Below are 18,966 nucleotides of genomic sequence, written 5' to 3'. Positions count from 1 at the left end.
TCCGAAACACGGGCTTCAAAAGCACAGGGTTCATAAATATAAAGACGCGGGGCTGATGCTTCTGATCTGGCGGTATCAGGATGTGACTCACCCCCTCATCCCTCATGAAAAGATCAAAGCCGACTCTAACGAACCTGTCTGACGCTAACCGCAAACAAACGGCCAATTAAATTCTTCCTTCATCCTAATGATTGGGATAAATCGGAACGCTGATTGTGAGTCAGGTCATTTTCCGTTTCAGCCTGACTGTGCTGGAACACATTTGGGATGAATCGGAACCCTGACTGTGCTGGAACATATTTGCGATGAATCGGAACGCTGATTGTGCTGGAACACATTTGGGATGAATTGGAACGCTGACTGTGCTGGAACACATTTGGGATGAATCGGAACCCTGACTGTGCTGGAACATATTTGCGATGAATCGGAACGCTGATTGTGCTGGAACATATTTGGGATAAATCGGAACGCTGATTGTGCTGGAACATATTTGGGATGATATGGAACGCTGATTGTGCTGGAACACATTTGGGATGAATCAGAACCCTGATTGTGCTGAAACATATTTGGGATGAATCGGAACGCTGATTGTGCTGGAACATATTTGGGATGATTTGGAACGCTGACTGTGCTGGAACATATTTGGGATGAATCGGAACGCTGACTGTGCTGGAACATATTTGGGATGAATTGGAACGCTGACTGTGCTGGAACATATTTGGGATGAATTGGAACGCTGACTGTGCTGGAACATATTTGGGATGAATTGGAACGCTGATTGTGCTGGAACATATTTGTGATAAATTGAAATGCTGATTGTGCTGGAACATATTTGGGATGAATTGGAACGCTGACTGTGCTGGAACATATTTGGGATGAATCGGAACGCTGATTGTGCTGGAACATATTTGGGATGAATTGGAAGGCTGATTGTGCTGGAACATATTTGGGATGAATTGAAATGCTGACTGTGGTGGAACATATTTGGGATGAATTGGAACGCTGATTGTGCTGAAACATATTTGGGATGAATCGGAACGCTGATTGTGCTGGAACATATTTGGGATGATTTGGAACGCTGACTGTGCTGGAACATATTTGGGATGAATCGGAACGCTGACTGTGCTGGAACATATTTGGGATGAATTGGAACGCTGACTGTGCTGGAACATATTTGGGATGAATTGGAACGCTGACTGTGCTGGAACATATTTGGGATGAATTGGAACGCTGATTGTGCTGGAACATATTTGTGATAAATTGAAATGCTGATTGTGCTGGAACATATTTGGGATGAATTGGAACGCTGACTGTGCTGGAACATATTTGGGATGAATCGGAACGCTGATTGTGCTGGAACATATTTGGGATGAATTGGAAGGCTGATTGTGCTGGAACATATTTGGGATGAATTGAAATGCTGACTGTGGTGGAACATATTTGGGATGAATTGGAACGCTGACTGTGCTGGAACATATTTGGGATGAATCGGAACGCTGATTGTGCTGGAACATATTTGGGATGAATTGGAAGGCTGATTGTGCTGGAACATATTTGGGATGAATTGAAATGCTGACTGTGGTGGAACATATTTGGGATGAATTGGAACGCTGACTGTGCTGGAACATATTTGGGATGAATCGGAACGCTGATTGTGCTGGAACATATTTGGGATGAATCGGAACGCTGATTGTGCTGGAACATATTTGGGATGAATTGGAAGGCTGATTGTGCTGGAACATATTTGGGATGAATTGAAATGCTGACTGTGCTGGAACATATTTGGGATGAATTGGAAGGCTGATTGTGCTGGAACATATTTGGGATGAATTGGAACGCTGACTGTGCTGGAACATATTTGGGATGAATCGGAACGCTGATTGTGCTGGAACATATTTGGGATGAATTGGAACGCTGACTGTGCTGGAACATATTTGGGATGAATTGGAAGGCTGATTGTGCTGGAACATATTTGGGATGAATTGGAAGGCTGATTGTGCTGGAACATATTTGGGATGAATCGGAACGCTGATTGTGCTGGAACATATTTGGGATGAATTGAAATGCTGACTGTGCTGGAACATATTTGGGATGAATCGGAACGCTGATTGTGCTGGAACATATTTGGGATGAATCGGAACGCTGATTGTGCTGGAACATATTTGGGATGAATTGGAAGGCTGATTGTGCTGGAACATATTTGGGATGAATTGGAACGCTGACTGTGCTGGAACATATTTGGGATGAATTGGAAGGCTGATTGTGCTGGAACATATTTGGGATGAATTGGAAGGCTGATTGTGCTGGAACATATTTGGGATGAATTGGAAGGCTGATTGTGCTGGAACATATTTGGGATGAATTGGAACGCTGACTGTGCTGGAACATATTTGGGATGAATCGGAACGCTGATTGTGCTGGAACATATTTGGGATGAATTGGAAGGCTGATTGTGCTGGAACATATTTGGGATGAATTGGAAGGCTGATTGTGCTGGAACATATTTGGGATGAATCGGAACGCTGATTGTGCTGGAACATATTTGGGATGAATCGGAATGCTGATTGTGCTGGAACATATTTGGGATGAATCGGAACGCTGATTGTGCTGGAACATATTTGGGATGAATTGGAAGGCTGATTGTGCTGGAACATATTTGGGATGAATTGGAACGCTGACTGTGGTGGAACACATTTGGGATGAATTGGAATGCATAGCTGCTCCTCAGCCCGCCTAAAGCGCCGCTAATCTAGTAAGTTTTCATTCATCAGTAGCCAGTTTGCGCCATTTGGCCTGTTGTTCATATAGGGGCGGGATTAAGCCGGATTGGGTCTCATAACTAATGCAACTACGACCTCTGCTGGCTGATTGATGGCGCCTGCACAGAGACGGGAAAAGAGTGCTGTCATGGTGTGTCTCTCCGTAAGATGCGTACGGCTGCTGGCCACGTGTCGGAGGGGGCGTGGGTTAGCTTCGTTCTCCTCAATCAGAGCGGGGATCGGCATTGGTGGAGAGGAAGCGTGACGCATTAGAGAAAAAGGGGAGAAGACGCATAAACAAACCAGACACGGTTGCGTACGCATGTGAGTTTAACACACACACACACACACACACACACACACACACACACACACGAGTCGCCGAGCGCATCCATCAGCTCCGAATCAAACTCCACATCACCGCCACACGTCGTCACCTGACGTTCCGCTCAGCCAGCAATCAAAACTCGCCCACGTTCGTTCTCCAGGAGAAGCAGCAGGACTCAGATTGAACAATAATAAAAGCTCCGCGCTCTGCCAAGTCAGAAACACTAACAGCTGCTCCAGACGAGGACGTGATTTATTCATTCCGCTCATCAGAGACGCGTTTTGATGAATAAAACAATTTCCTTTTTTTTTTACGTGCATAAAAAAGCCGTACGATTAGGAAAGAGAAGGAAAACGAGGCCCGTGTGCAGGATGGATCTGTTCTGAGGCAGGTAGCTTAATTCGTTTCTTCATCTGAGTGCAGATGGGACGCGAGCTCAGACCCTTCCCCGGTCCGGATGTTAGGAATAAAAGCCAGGGCGACTCGGGAAGATTGATGAGGATCTCGAAACCAAAATCCGTTTATGAATTTCCCCCCAATTTTCTCCTAATTTAGTCATATCCAATTACCAGATTGTAATTCACCTCTCGACCAAAGATACACTATATTGCCAAAAGTATTCGCTCGTCTGCCTTCACATACATATGAACTCCCATTCTTAATCTATAGGGTTTAATATGATGTCGCCACCCTTTGCAGCTATAACAGCTTCAACTCTTCTGAGAAGGCTTTCCACAAGGTTCCACGCCTGGCTCACACTCTGCGCTCTAATTCATCCCAAAGGTGTTTTAACGGGTTGAGGTCAGGACTCTGTGCAGGCCAGTCAAGTTCTTCCACACCAAACTGTCTCATCCACGTCTTTATGGACCTTTATGGACCTTGGCTTTGTGCACTGGTGCGCAGTCATGTTGGAACAGGAAGGGGTCATCCCCAAACTTTTTCCACAAAGTTGGGAGCATGAAATTGTCCAAAATCTCTTGGTATGCTGAAGCACTAAGAGTTCCTTTCACTGGAACTAAGAGGCCGAGCCCGACTCCTGAAAAACACCCCCACACCATAATCCCCCCTCCACCACACTTGGCAACCGCCAAACCCAGACTCGCTTTTAGAGTCCAGTGGCGGTGTGCTTTACACCACTGCATCCGACGCTTTGCATTGCACTTGGTGACGTGAGGCTCGGATGCAGCTGCTCGGCCATGGAGACCCATTCCATGAAGCTCTACACACTGTTCTTGAGCTCATCTGAAGGCCACATGAAGTTTGGAGGTCTGTAGCGATTGACTGCAGAAAGTTGGTGACCTCTGCGCACTATGTTCCTCAGCATCCGCTGACCCGCTCTGTCATTTTACGTGGTAACACTTGGTGTCTGAGTTGCTGTTGTTCCCAGTCACTTCCACTTTGTTATAACAGCACTGACAGTCGACTGTGGAATATTTAGTAGTGAGGAAATTTCACGACTGGACTTGTTGCACAGGTGGCATCACGGTACCACGCTGGAATTCACTGAGCTCCTGAGAGCGACCCGTTCTTTCACTAATGTGTGTAGAAGCAGTCTGCATGCCGAGGTGCTTGGTTTTATACACCTGTGGCCATGGAAGTGATTGGAACACCTGAATTCAATGATCTGGATGGGTGAGTGAATACTTTTGGCAATATAGTGTACGTATCTGAGGAGATCCGTATCGGACACGGAGAGTCACACCCATCTCCGCTATCCCGGCGCCACCGATCAGCCAGCAGAGGCCACAATCGCAGCAATAACTGCTGCATAAACCCCATCGTGTGTCTGTGTAGGCCCCCGGCCAGCTGATAGCACAGCTCGAGATCGCAGCACTGGTGGGCGAGCTATTTTACCCCTGCGCCACCCTGTCTCAGATCTTACATCGTTTTGATCTAATTCGCTGATCATTTTGTTTGTATTCACTCATTCAGTTTCGTTTATTGCCTGTTTTACCTCGGCTTGATCCTGGTCAGGGTCACAGTGGGTCTGACTTATCGGGCGAAAGGCAGGAAACACACCGGACAGGTCACAGGTCATCACACAGCACACACACACTCACACACACACTGGAAGGAAACCAGAGCATCCGGACGAAACCCACGCGGACACGGGGAGAACATGCAGACTCTGGCATTTTAAAGTAAACAGTATTTTTAGTAGGAGGAAGAAATTAAATGTGGTAGCTCAGTGGTTGATGTACTAGTCTTGTAATCAGAAGGGTGTCAGGTCAATTCCTGCTACTGTTGGGCCCCTGAGCAAGGCCCTGAACCCTGAATTGCTTAAATTGTATTCAGTCATGATTGTAAGTCGCTTTGGATAAGAGCGCCGGTTAAAGTCATGTGGACAGTGGTTGGGGTACTGGACTGATAATCAGAAGGTTGCCGGTTCAAGCCACACCATTGGCAAAGTGCCATTGTTGGGCCCCTGAGCAAGGTTCCTAACCCTCAATTGCTCAAAATGTAGTCGCTTTAGACCAAGGCTCCAAATGTAAGTGGAAATACACAAGTGCATTTGTCTGTAATCATGTGCACATTATCATCATCTGGGCACATTATCCACTGAAGAGATGGCACACGGGGGCCCTGTAGGACCATCCAACCTCCAGAAGGATCGTTCAGGACCTGTAGGACAACATATAAGGGTGGCTGGTTTTAATGTTTGGGCTGAAAAATGAATAAGCAGTAGGTGTAAGCAGTGTTTAAAAATCCCAACAACACTGCTGCACCTAATACACTCATCCAAATACAACACACTATTGTATTATTAACATTTCCTATATACACTATAAACTACATGATCAGCCGACGCTGTTGGTCTCCGGAGCGCAGCATCAGTCTCACGTTCGGACCTTTTGTGAGCACTGCGGTTGCCAGATCCATCCGCTCTACAGCGACGTTGGCGCGTCTGACCCGGGACGTCCCTCGCCTTTAAAATTCAGGACAGAAACCGACAGAGCGAAGTCGTCCGGCCGAGGAGCGACCGCCCCGGAATGAAAAATTAAACGTCGGCTTCGGATCAGAGCGGCTCGTGTTCTTCTTTGTTTTAATCTTATCTTCATATCAAAAATGGTTTTGATTTTGTTTCGCTGCGGATGGACTTCTTTGTCCGGGCTATCGTTCTGTTTTAATTTAGCCGTATTAAAGGTGTCTGTGCGCTGTTTGTGTCTGAAGAGAGACGTCCGAATCTGTCTGTCTGTCTGTCTGTCTGTCTGTCTGTCTATCCATCCATCCATCTATTGGAAATCTTTCATTCAGATTTTTTTGGCATAAATATAATCTTTTTAAGGCAGGGGTGTCAAACTTATGTTCACCGAGGGCCACGTCAGCATTAAGGTGGCCCTCAAAGGGCCGATTGTAACGTATCCTCCTGTGATTGCAGTCAATGTTTTAAGTCTTGGACAATGTGTTTTTCTTGGAGGCTAAATTCTGTGTTTGGTGTCAAAATGCCAAATTTATACTGTATATTTACACTGATCAGCCATAACATTAAAACCACCTCCTTGTTTCTACACTCACTGTCCATTTTATCAGCTCCACTTACCATATAGAAGCACTTTGTAGTTCCACAATTACTGACTGTAGTCCATCTGTTTCTCTACATACTCTGTTAGCCCCCTTTCATGCTGTTCTTCAATATTAATATTAAGTAATATAAATAATACAGTAGACCCTTGACTTACTTCAATTGGTTCTGAAGTTCTGTTCTTAAGTCAAAATGTTCGTTAGTTAAACCTATTTTTTCCATAAGAAATAATGTAAATAGAATTAATCCGTGCCAGACCTCCCAAACCCCCCTTACCTAACCTCTCTAATGTCTTAAACGCTCTTTTTTGTTATAAATACACGTATATTTTCCCTTAATCTTAAATTATAGAATAGACATTCCTGTAATAAACAATAATAAACAACAATACACAGTAGTACTGTACTGTACATAAACACACATCACATTTCAGTACAGTACATGTGCTGTACCATACACCATAATACATTTCCTTCTCTTTATATAAAATTTATCTACCAGAATCAACAATAACTCTCATATTTCTCTATTATTTCCTTCTTTATTTCAGTAGTGTTGTATTCTGTAGGTGTAACTGCACGAAAGAAAGAATACTTTACTGAGCCGAGTTCCTTCTTCTCTCTCACTCACTGTCCCCTCTGTCTGATACACAGTGACAGCTACTGGCAGGAGTAATTATACAACAACAAATGTAATAGATTTGTTCATTTTCTCACCACTGGACTTTCTCTGCACATTCTTTGGGGACATTTTAATATTGAATTTTACAAAATATAAAGAAAACACTGGAAAAACACCGTCCGCTGTCCGAATGTTCGCTCACTGTGTATATATATATATATATAGAGAGAGAGAAAGAGACGGTTGGAGTTAACTTGTTCGTGACGTCACATGTTTTGCGAATTCCAGTTTGTAATCCGAAATTTGTTCGTACATTAAGTTGAAAAAGATCGTTCGTATGGAAACGGTTTGTAACTCAAGGGTCTACTGTATAAGTAATATTAAGAAAAAACTAGACTGCGTGCTTCCAACAACAATTGTCTCTTAGGCTCGATGAAGTGAATAGAAAATTGGGGTAAAAATGGGGGTCGTCGTCCCTCCACGCTCAATTAAACCTGAATTGGCGAGTAGGGGTTCCTGCCAAACGGGGCCCCCGGGTTAATGAAGCGAGCAAGAATATGAGTGGAATTAGAGAAACCGGCCCCTTTATCCACGAAAAAAAGCCTCTCAGAGAGACCGAGGGGCCGTCGGCTAATCTACTGGCCCGACCGGACTCGCCGCTTAGCACTGCTGACCAGAACGGTTAGCCGTAATGGTTTGGCTGCTTATTTGTGTTATTAAAATGTCCTAAATGGTTCCCAGTGGTGCTCTTAAATGTAGTCTCTAAGGCAAAAGTAAGTGGACGCTTCTATTCTTTTCTGAAACCGTGGATCTTAATATAAAGTCCGGGAACCAAAACTAAATTTCGGCTTTGATCGGTTCCTGACCACGATAACCCTTTATTATAGTTAACACAGGACACCTACCTGCAAGGACGTTTGTATGAATCTGTCAGGACCTGTCTACGTTACCACATCACGCATCAACAGGGCAGATGACTGTCACTCCTTGTGGCTGAGCAGGGAATTACAGGAGGACCGCCTATCAGAACAGCGCCTCAAACGGACAGTAGAGTTCTCTTCCTCAGACTCGGCTAATCCTGTCCGCAGACAAGAGGAGAACATGCAAACTCCACACAGAAAGGACCCGGACCGCTCCACCTGGGTATCGAACCCAAGACCTTCTTGCTGTGAGGCGACAGTGCTAGCCACTGAGTCAGGGATGTGTGACCAGGTTCTGTCCGATTAGGTCCGATCGATAACGGCCGCTAGTTAGCCTAAAGGTTAACGCCACTCTGGTTCAAATCTGTCAGGGAATTGTAGTTGTAGTAAGTGGATTCAAGGGTACCTCGGGGGTACCTCAGGGGCGCCTCAGGTTCAAGGACTAATCTAGATCCGTCTTTAGTGCCATGCTGATCAAAGCCCGGGTTTGGCTCATTCGTTCATTATGTTTTGCACCCACTGTGACCCTGACCAGGATAAAGCAGTGGTAATTTACAGCAATCTTCAGTTAACCTGACTGCACATTTTGTGACTGGAGCACCTGGAGGACACCCACACACACAGTCTTTGGGAGAACATGCAAACTCCCACCTGGGAATCGAACCCAGGACCTTCTCGCTGTGAGCCACAGCGTTACCCACCGCGCCCTCCCCGAGGCACAGCCTGCTTAAATTCCTGTGTGTTTTTTGTCTTTAAAGACTAAAGTAATTTAAAGTCGAGTCACTGGTGCTGGGATTGACCACGTGACGCTCCGTCCGTCACCGTCTGCGTTCCTGACACGCCGTCTCATATCGACGAGCCAAAAGCCCAGATGAGCAAGAACAATAAAACAGAAAATTGAGAAATAACGAGATAACACGCGGGATGGAAACTCAATATCATGCCAGGTTGTAAAAGTGCCAGTCGTGATGCTCTCAGGTGCCAGTCATCGCCCGGCGGTACCAAGGCTATGATACTGCAAAGTTTTAGCAGCTACTACAGCGCACGGCGGATCAACAGGTGGTGCAGCGGTAGAACACGCTAGCACACCAGAGCTGACATCTTCATCTTGTGAGTTCAAATCTCAGGGTGCCTACAGGGTGCAGTGGAATACCCAAAAGTCCAGAACCCGCAACCTAACCACGATTGCCTTAAAAAACACGTGTGAAACTCAAGGCCTGCCACGTAATTTTATGTGACCCGCGAGAGCTTAAAAGACATATGGTTGTCTTAAAATACACTGTAAAATGTAAAATTGAACATAAACTGCATCTCCCACACTGCATGCCGATTTTGTGACCCGCAAAGTGACCACACCCCGCCAATAGATGGCAGTGTTTACACATCAGCGTTTTACGATTAATCCCAAAATGTACAAGAAGAGAAAATTGAAGCAGAAGGAGGAAATTTAATGAAAGATGGGAAAGAGTTCTGCCGAGTCTGAGGAAGAGAACCGTGCAACAGTGACCTCTACTGTCCGGTCGAGGCGCTGTTGTGATAGATGAAGAAATACAGAGTGAATAGCGGGGTCCTCCTGTATTTCTTTCCTCAGCCACAAGGGGTGACAGTCATCTGTCCTGTTGATGCGTGATGTAGTAATGTAGACAGGTCTTGGGTTCGATTCCCAGGTGGAGCGGTCCAGGTCCCTTCTGTGTGGAGTTTGCATGTTCTCCTCGTGTCTGTGTGGGTTTCCTCTGCAGTCCGAGTCTGAGGACGAGAACGGTGCAATAGCGACCTCTACTGTCCGTTCGAGGTGCTGTTCTGATAGGTTAAGAAATACAGAGTGAATAGTGCGGTCCTTTTGTAAGGTAGACAGGTCTTGACAGATACATACAAACGTCCTTGCAGGTAGGTGTTCTGTGTTAACTATAATAAAGGGTTATCGTGTTTAGGAACCGATAATCGGAGCTGGAATTTAGTTTGTTTTGTGTTCGGTTCTAAACTAGAACGAGTTTTGGTTCCAGTACTTTATATTAAGGCCCACGGTTTCGGAATAGAATGGAAGCGTCCACTTACTTTTGCCTTGTAGACTAGATTTAAGAGCACCACTGGGAACCATTAAGGACATTAGGAATAATAAGAGAACTCCACACAGCCCGAGAATCGAACCCAGGCCCATCATGCCGCCCTCAGCGGGAGTTGCTAACACAGACTGCTTAGTTTGTGATCCTGCCCCAGAGACGCTCACACGTCCCATCATCCCCGGCGTCCTCGACCCTCCGCACCAGCCGCCGGGCCTCGCGTCATTCGTCAAATGTAAAGATCGAATTCGGCCGCTGATGTCCATACGAGCGAGAAATAATCAGTTCCAGTCGGGCTGCTCTCCGAGGGAACGCGGCGTTTAACAAAAGCCTTTCACTGAGCAGATTGATTCTTCTCCCTGAGAGCTTTTTCATCTGCAGACAGTCGGCCGAGTCCACCGGGGCGGAGACGTCGATTCGGGCGGCTTGTTTCTGGGCGGGAGCGACGCCGCAGCGGCAGCACGACGTTTACCGATATAAACGACACAACGGCTGTACAGGAAGCGGCAAATGTGGACAGTTCTGGGACCGAAGAAATGCGGTCATGTGACCGCGTTCGTGGTGCCAAGACCTGAATCAATATTTGGGCGGGGCTGCAGGGCGGGGCTCAAACTCTAATGAGGACAGTTTTGGATAATTCTAGATCCGTTTCTGTGCCCTGGTCAACAGAGGGCGCACTTGCACCGACAAAGAGGAACCCTGTTTACACCACTGTCCCTCCCCCTACAGACACAGCCAATCGTGAGTCTGTGTAGGCGCCCGGTCGGCTGATAGCGGAGCCGTGATTCGAACCCGAGAGCTTGAGATCTCGTACTCTTGCAGTGTACTGTGCCCTGGTCAACAGAGGGCGCACTTGCACCGACAAAGAGGAACCCTGTTTACACCACTGTCCCTCCCCCTACAGACACAGCCAATCGTGAGTCTGTGTAGGCGCCCGGTCGGCTGATAGCGGAGCCTTGATTCGAACCCGAGAGCTTGAGATCTCGTACTCTTGCAGTGTACTGTGCCTTGGTCAGCAGAGGGCACACTTGCACCGGTGATGCTTCCAAATTTGCAGTAACAGTTTAGGGAAGGTCCTTTCCTGTCCCAGCATGACTGTGTTCTATAAAGACAACCTCAGCCCCACAGAACAGCTCTGGAATGAACCGGAACATCGACTAAGGCTTTCTGTGCCCAAAAAACAAACGCTGTCGTCTTTTGACTGAACTGACACAAATTCCCACAGTGACACAGTAGTTGTTCTAACTAGAACGATCACATCAAAGTCACTCTGTTTTTATTCCTTTTGTCTTTGTAATGAGACGTCCGACATGCTCACGGTCAGGCGTCCGAATACTTTTGACGCTATAGTGTAAAAAGAGTAATTACCCCTTTAATTTAATAATTCACTTCACCTCCTTTAACAGCGATAAAGGCAATTAAAGGCTTAAACGCTTGATTTACTGCTATGCTATGTCGTACTCTTAACATGTTACATTCAGTTAACCAAATGTTAGCGGGCTGCGTACTCGCCAAAGCCTACGGAGTCTTTGAGTCTTGAGTTCTATGAACAGGATTAGCCGCGTCCGAGCAAGAGGACGCTGCAACAGTGCCCTCTGCTGTCCGGTCGAGGCGCTGTTCTAAGAGGTGAAGAAATACAGAGTGAATAGCGTGCTCCTCCTGTAGTTCCCTCCTCAGTCACAAGGGGGCGTCACAAAACCGTGATAACTGACGAGCCCGAATTTACAAATAAGTGACGCTTGTGCACCTTTATACCAATTAAAAAATCAACAAGTGCCCTCTACTGTCCGGTCGAGGCGCTGTTCTGATAGGTGAAGAAATACGGAGTGAATAGCGTGATCCTCCTGTAGTTCCCTCCTCAGCCACAAGGGGTGTCGCACAACCGTGACATTGCAGAGCCCTAATTTGCATATAAGTGACACTTGTGCATTTTTATACCAATTAAAAATTAATGAGTGCCCCCTACTGTCCAGTCGTGAATAGCGTGGCCCTCTTGTAATTCCCTCCTCAGCCACAGGGGGCGTCAGAAACCGTATTACCAAAAATATGAACATTTACATTTTCTGCATTTAGGAGACGCCTTTATTCTAAGCAATTAATAGTTAAGGGCCTCGCTCAAGGGCCCAACAGTGACAACCTGGCAGTGGTGGGGTTCGAACCAACAACCTTCTGCTTACTACTCCAGTATCTTAACAGCTAGGCTACAACTGCCCTTAGCACTAAATGTGTAGCACATCCGGCACCGCTTAGCGAGGCTTAATATATCAAATAACTGGCATATCAGCGCCAGGTCTGGCCCCTGTCAGGAGCCGTCAGGGCACGGGGCCCGATCCCTAACAGCACCATCTGTCTCATCGTTAGCCTCATTAAGCTCCTCTGGTCGTCCAAGATCCGCCCTCGCCATCTATCCGTCTTTATCTTCACCGTGGTCGAGGACGAGGGTCTAACTTTAAGAATTTAGACACGCCCTCTTCTCGGGAGTGTAGGATGGCATAAAATGCGTGCAGAGAGATCACCAGGTTTTCCTCAGACTGGCATTACGCCCGTCGGGGTAAATTTTACTTCAGAAGGGGGATAAACGGTTTGGAGATGAACCAGGCTTCTCGTTTAACACAAAGCCAGCCTGAAGGCGGTGAGTCAGGGATAAAATATGGGCGTGTCCTGCCTCGCCCTGCTGCGTTCGGGAAGCCTTTGTAGTGTAGACGAATCACTGTGCAAAAACGCCGCATCTCTTTGGAAGGTCCGTCGTTACGGTGCGAACCGTCCACAGGATGAATCCAGATCTGGAGCTACACTGTACGACCAAAAATATGTGGACGTAATCAGCTTGTTTAGTCCTGAACTAGTGATGCAGCATCTCCGTTCTACTCTCTGAAAATAGCGCTTTACATTTTTGCCCGTCGTGTGGGCAGAGGCGCTACGCATAGAAGCGCTGGCAGCCGGCACGAATAATACATACGCCGTACATTATGCAGGCCGCCGGTCTTCACGCTCGGCTTCACGGAAGCACCGGAGGCGATACCGTCCCTCTCCTCCCCCTCCGAAATTCACCCCGCCGCCTCCCTTCCGCCGTCTTTTCTCATACGACGGGTTTCTGGTCGGCTGCCAGGCTGCATTACAAGAGACGACAGGTCCCAGAAGCGGCGCATTCCTGAGCGGGCAGCACCTGGCACGGATTCAAGTCTGGCAGGGCTGGCGGTACGAGCCCGTCCAGGTTTTCTTGGTCGCACCTCGCGTTCTGGGGCTGGTGTCATTCTGACCAGTCCTGAATTTTTGAAGTGCAGCCAGACTTACAGTAGGTAGTGTGGTTGTAGTGTCACAAAGTCTATACTTGGTCATGTTGACCAGATCTGAGCTCAGAAGTTTGTTGGTAGCCTTTGAGACGATCCTGTATCATATTACACAAACGCTGTGAGACCAAAAGTATTCGGACGCCCGACCACAAGCTTCAAAAACAGACCGACCTTTGAGTGATCTTTTCAGCTACGAGTCTGCTTATGTCTGTGGGAATTTGTGCCCATTTAGTCAACAGAGCATTCTCCTGTTGAATGGGAAGGCCTGACTCACGGTCAGCATTCCAATTCACTCCGAAGATGTTCTCTGATGTGAAGGCAAACTTGTGGCGTCTTAACAGTGATTTGTGCACAGGAGGAGGGTCATACCGGGACAGGAACGGACCTTTCCCAGACTATTGGAACCAAAGTTGTATAGTTGGTATAGTTGGAAGCTTATCCTTTGTTTTATAGTTCTTTATATACTAAAGTGCAGGTTTACACTGATCAGCCATAACATTAACACCACCTCCTTGTTTCTACACTCACTGTCCATTTCATCAGGTCGACTTACCATATAGAAGCACTTTGTAGTTCTACAATTACTGACTGTAGTCCATCTGTTGCTCTGCATGCTGTTCTTCAATGGTTGGGACCCCCACAGAGCAGGTATTATTTAGGTGGAGGATCATTCTCAGCACTGCAGTGACACTGACATGGTGGTGGTGTGTTAGTGTGTGTTGTGTAGAGTGGATCAGACACAGCAGCGCTGCTGGAGTTTTTAAATACCGTGTCCACTCACTGTCCACTCTATTAGACACTCCTACCTAGTCGGTCCACCTTGTAGATGTAAAGTCAGAGACGATCGCTCATCTATTGCTGCTGTTTGAGTCGGTCGTCTTCTAGACCTTCATCAGTGGTCACAGGACGCTGCCCAGGGGGCGCTGTTGGCTGGATGTTTTCGGTTGGTGGACTATTCTCAGTCCAGCAGTGACGCGCTGCTGTGTCTGATCCACTCATACCAGCACAACACACACTAACACACCACCACCATGTCAGTGTCACTGCAGTGCTGAGAATGATCCACCACCTAAATAATACCTGCTCTGTGGTGGTCCTGTGGGGGTCCTGACCATTGAAGAACAGCATGAAAGGGGGCTAACAAAGCATGCAGAGAAACAGATGGACTACAGTCAGTAATTGTAGAACTACAAAGTGCTTCTACATGGTAAGTGGAGCTGATAAAATGGACAGTGATTGTAGAAACAAGGAGGTGGTTTTAATGTTATGGCTGATTGTGGTATATATACGCTTGTGTCCGTATACTTTTGGCACACTTGGGTTATACTGTATAATCCTCTCATGTATAATGTATAACAGCGAGTGCATTAAACACACTTCTCCTCTCGTCCTGCTCTCTGGCTCCTCACTTAAATAAAACGCTGATCGTTCCTGATGCATTCAAACCCACACACACACACACTCACACACACACACTCACACACACACACACACACACACTCACACACACACACACACCCCACCCCGGAGACTTGGAATAAAGACTGAAGAGGCTAATTGCTCGTCGTATCAGATTGGTCGTACACAAAGCCCCGGATTGTTTCTCTCCCGTACGGTTAGTACTAATCCCTCTCTCTGTGTTCTGCGTTTCGTGTTCCTGCTTGTGCACCTCGTTCCTCCCGTCACGCCCCTCACAGGTGAGACACCGCAATCCGAGTCTGACGCCCCCCCCAGACACCGCGGTAGGTCCCCTAATCCTCGCCCGCGGGCGCTGTGAGTGCTCCTTAACTCTCTCTTTAGAGGTTAGGCTCTGACTGAAGGGTTCTCGTGAGCCGTTTGGGACGAGGCCGCCCCTCTCGCCTCTCAGAACGACATTCCTGTGCTTTTGTCGGTACGGGTGTCGGAGTCTCTTCTTTCTGTCTCGGGATCTAAGGAGACAAATTACTGCACTTTGTGTTGAAGGAGGAGTTTGTAATGAGAGCTGAAGAGCTTAAAGAGCCGCTAATGTTCACCTACAAACAAGAATCCACGCCGAACCCAAACGGCTCCTCCTGTATCGTGCTGGAGGAAACAGAATCACTGAATTCACGTGTTCCAGCCACGATAGAAAGAAACTATATGCTTCTGACTTTAGGGACAGTTTAGGGAAGGTCCAGCATGACTTGAAGAAAAGCCTCAGTGTCCTGCACGGAGCAGCTTTGGAATGAACTGGAACATCAGCTGAGGCTCTCTTGAATGCACAAATTCCCACAGACACTGTTGCTCTAGCTGAAAAGTTCAATCTATTTGAATAAGTGAGTGAGTGGGTCTGTGAGTGAGTTAGTAGCTGAGTGAGTGGGTCGTGAGTGAATTAGTAGGTAAGTGAGTTAGTAGGTGAGTGAGTAGGTTGGGAAGTGAGTTAGAAAGTGAGTGGATCGATGAGTGAGTTAATAGGTAAGTAGGTAAGTGAGTGAGTCAGTGAGTTAGTAGGTGAGTGGGTGAATGAGTGGGTTGGGGAGTGAGTTAGTAGGTAAGTGAGTGGGTCAGAGAGTGAGTTAGTAGGTGAATGAGTGGGTCGGGGAGTGAGTTAGTAGGTGAGTGAGAGGGTGAATGAGTGGGTTGGGGAGTGAGAAGGTAAGTGGGTGAACGAGCGGGTCGGGAAGTGAGTTAGTAGGTAAGTGAGTAGGCCGGGAGTGAGTAGGTGAGTGAGTGGTTTGGTGAGTGAGTGAGTAGGTGAGTGAGTGGTTTGGTGAGTGAGTTAGTAGGTGAGTGAGTGGTTTGGTGAGTGAGTGAGTGGGTCGGGGAGTGAGTTAGTAGGTCAGTAATTTGGTAGGTAAGTGAGTAAGTAGCTAAGTAAGTAGGTTGGGGAGTGAGTAGGTGAGTGGGTGGGCGAGTGAGTGGGTCTGGGAGTTAGTAGGTGAGTGAGTGGGTCTCGGGTGTTAGTAGCTGAGTGAGTGGGTCTGGGAGTTAGTAGGTGAGTGAGTGGATCGGTGATTTAGTGGGTCTGGGAGTTAGTAGGTGAGTGGGTCTGGGAGTGAGTAGGTGAGTGAGTGGTTTGGGGAGTGAGTTAGTAGGTAACTGAGTAGGTGAATGAGTGAGTTGGGGAGTGAGTTAGTAGGTAAGTGAGTTAGTAGGTGAGTGAGTGGGTCGGGGAGTGAGTTAGTAGATGAGTGAGTGAACGAGTGGGTCGGGAAGTGAGTTAGTAGGTAAGTGAGTAGGTCAGGGAGTGAGTTAGTAGGTGAGTCAGTGGTTCGGGAAGTGAGCTAGTAGATGAGTGAGTGAAGGAGTGGGTCAGGAAGTGAGCTAGTAGATGAGTGAGTGAAGGAGTGGGTCAGGAAGTGAGCTAGTAGATGAGTGAGTGAAGGAGTGGGTCGGGAAGTGAGCTAGTAGATGAGTGAGTGAAGGAGTGGGTCAGGAAGTGAGCTAGTAGATGAGTGAGTGAAGGAGTGGGTCAGGAAGTGAGCTAGTAGATGAGTGAGTGAAGGAGTGGGTCAGGAAGTGAGCTAGTAGATGAGTGAGTGAAGGAGTGGGTCGGGAAGTGAGCTAGTAGGTAAGTCAGTAGGTCACGGAGTGAGTGATTGAGTAGGTGAGTGAGTTAGTAGGTGAGTGAGTGGATTGGGGCTGGTGACCCGCTGTAATCTGGATCAGAATGAAGCATTAATTTTGTTTGTTTGCTTGTTTTAAACACTTATAGAGGTCAGACAGGGTCAGAGGTCAGGGGTGTAATCGTGGTTCCTGTCTCCTCCCCGTGTTTTTGGTGAACACTCCCTGATCCTGACGCTGTTCCTCCGCCGCTTTGTGTGCAGGATTAGCTCAGCTCAGTCGTTTCCTCCTCTTCTGTTTTCCCGTCCTGTTGTTCTGGTGAAGCGTCTCCGGTCTGATTTTTGTTCCATCCACAACAGGGCGCGGTCGTTCCCCGGCGTAACGGCAGCGGCGTGGCGACTAGCCGAACGGTGCGGTGGCTCGGACGAAAGGTTAATGCAGGACAGACGTAACGCTCAGCGACGGTCCAACTCGCTGATGCTGCAGAGCTTCGAGAAACGAGAATTTTACAGTATAATACCAAAAGTATGTGGACACGCGTATAATTATTCTGCCTGCTCAGACGTCTTTATTGTATTTATTTTTTTATTTTATTTTTGTGCATTGCGCTCTAGTTAAAGCTAATCAAGCTGTTCGATCTCTGGCGTGGTTCATGCATGAGGGAGGTTAGCCATGCGCTGGGTGGTGTTAGGGGGCGCTGTAGTCGAACCCGCTCAGATTTCACATTCTGTAAACCACACAGAAAAGAAAGAGCAGTACGGCGTCTCGGTTCCACACCTCCCATTCAGACCTCCAGCGAGTCCCTCACACCTCAACATCACACACTGTTAGCACTTACGGTAGCGCTAATCCCCGCGGACCCCGCTAATGGATCAAAGTGTTGATGGGAAGCCGTAATTCTCCTTCACTGGTCCGAGGGAGATAGTGGTAGGTGTGGGTGATACCCAATCTTCAAACGTGGTGCCGCTTTGTTTCCAAAAAGCTTCGGAAATATCAGACGCTAAGCTCACGCTCTCACGGAAAACTGAGCTACCGCACCATGGCTAACGAACGCTTCTTTACATCCGCCGCCGAGCGAGCCGTGCTAATCTTTTTTCCCAGGGTGCCAAGAGCGTTAAACAGAGTCAGCACAGAGTCAGAAATATTAAGGACGTTTAATAAATATCTGGTACTTTTAATATGCAATAAAATTCAATTAAAATTTATTAGCATCATATTTACACGCTATTTTTCTCCCAGGTTAAACAGAATCAGCATTGAGCCACAAACATTCTGAATATTTACATGCACGATTCCAAAAAGTTGGGACACAATTAAACACAATTTAAAAGTGATGCTCACGTTTTCTACCTTGGTGCCTTCAACACGTTGCAAAAATGAAGACCGATAAAGTCGGGCCTTTTCGCGCAACATTAGTGCCTGACCTCACGAATGCTCGTTTGACCTCGAATGGGCATGAATTCCCATAGATGCATTCCAAGATCAGATGGAACTGCAAAACAGCACAACTCCACGTCAGCTAACGTCTCCCTCCGTGTACCGAAAACGCTTAAACCGTCCCTGACGAGCCTGAACGTACAAATAAACGACACTGATAAGAACTCCGTTGGTTGCTCTGCATTATGTTCATCCACCATGTTTGTCATTTTTTATGAGAAGAGTCGTGGGATTGCGTTCAGCGCTGAGGAGGCGTCGGACGCTCCCTCGTCATTCAGTCAGATCATCACTCAGAATTAAGGCGCCTCAGTAGGAGCATTTTCAGGATCTAAGAATTTAGACACGCCCTCTTCTCGGGAGTGTAGGATGATGGGAAATGCGTCTGTGTAGAGAGATCACCGGGTTTTCAGGCTGACTCCAACCTTGTTTAGTGATTGTTTACTTTATTAGAAGCTGAGCTCAGTGATTGTGAACAATTATTCTAAACATCCTACATAACAGTG

At 47.2% G+C, this 18,966-nt stretch overlaps 1 protein-coding gene across 1 annotated transcript in view; it reads left to right on the top strand.

Moving 5' to 3' along the window:
• The window catches only part of hs6st1a (heparan sulfate 6-O-sulfotransferase 1a), an 85,430-nt gene that overhangs the window by 37,206 nt on the left and 29,258 nt on the right, over positions 1-18,966 (top strand). Inside the window, exon 2 of the mRNA XM_062992908.1 lies at positions 5,249-5,264. Coding sequence (XP_062848978.1) covers positions 5,249-5,264 — 16 coding nt within the window. The remainder of the gene's footprint in view (positions 1-5,248; positions 5,265-18,966) is intronic.

Source organism: Trichomycterus rosablanca, chromosome 4, assembly GCF_030014385.1.
Source record: "Trichomycterus rosablanca isolate fTriRos1 chromosome 4, fTriRos1.hap1, whole genome shotgun sequence".
In the NCBI taxonomy this organism is placed as follows: Eukaryota; Metazoa; Chordata; class Actinopteri; order Siluriformes; family Trichomycteridae; genus Trichomycterus; species Trichomycterus rosablanca.
The sequence above is the reverse complement of the archived record's forward strand: the minus strand, read 5'-3'. Positions and strand labels throughout refer to the sequence as shown.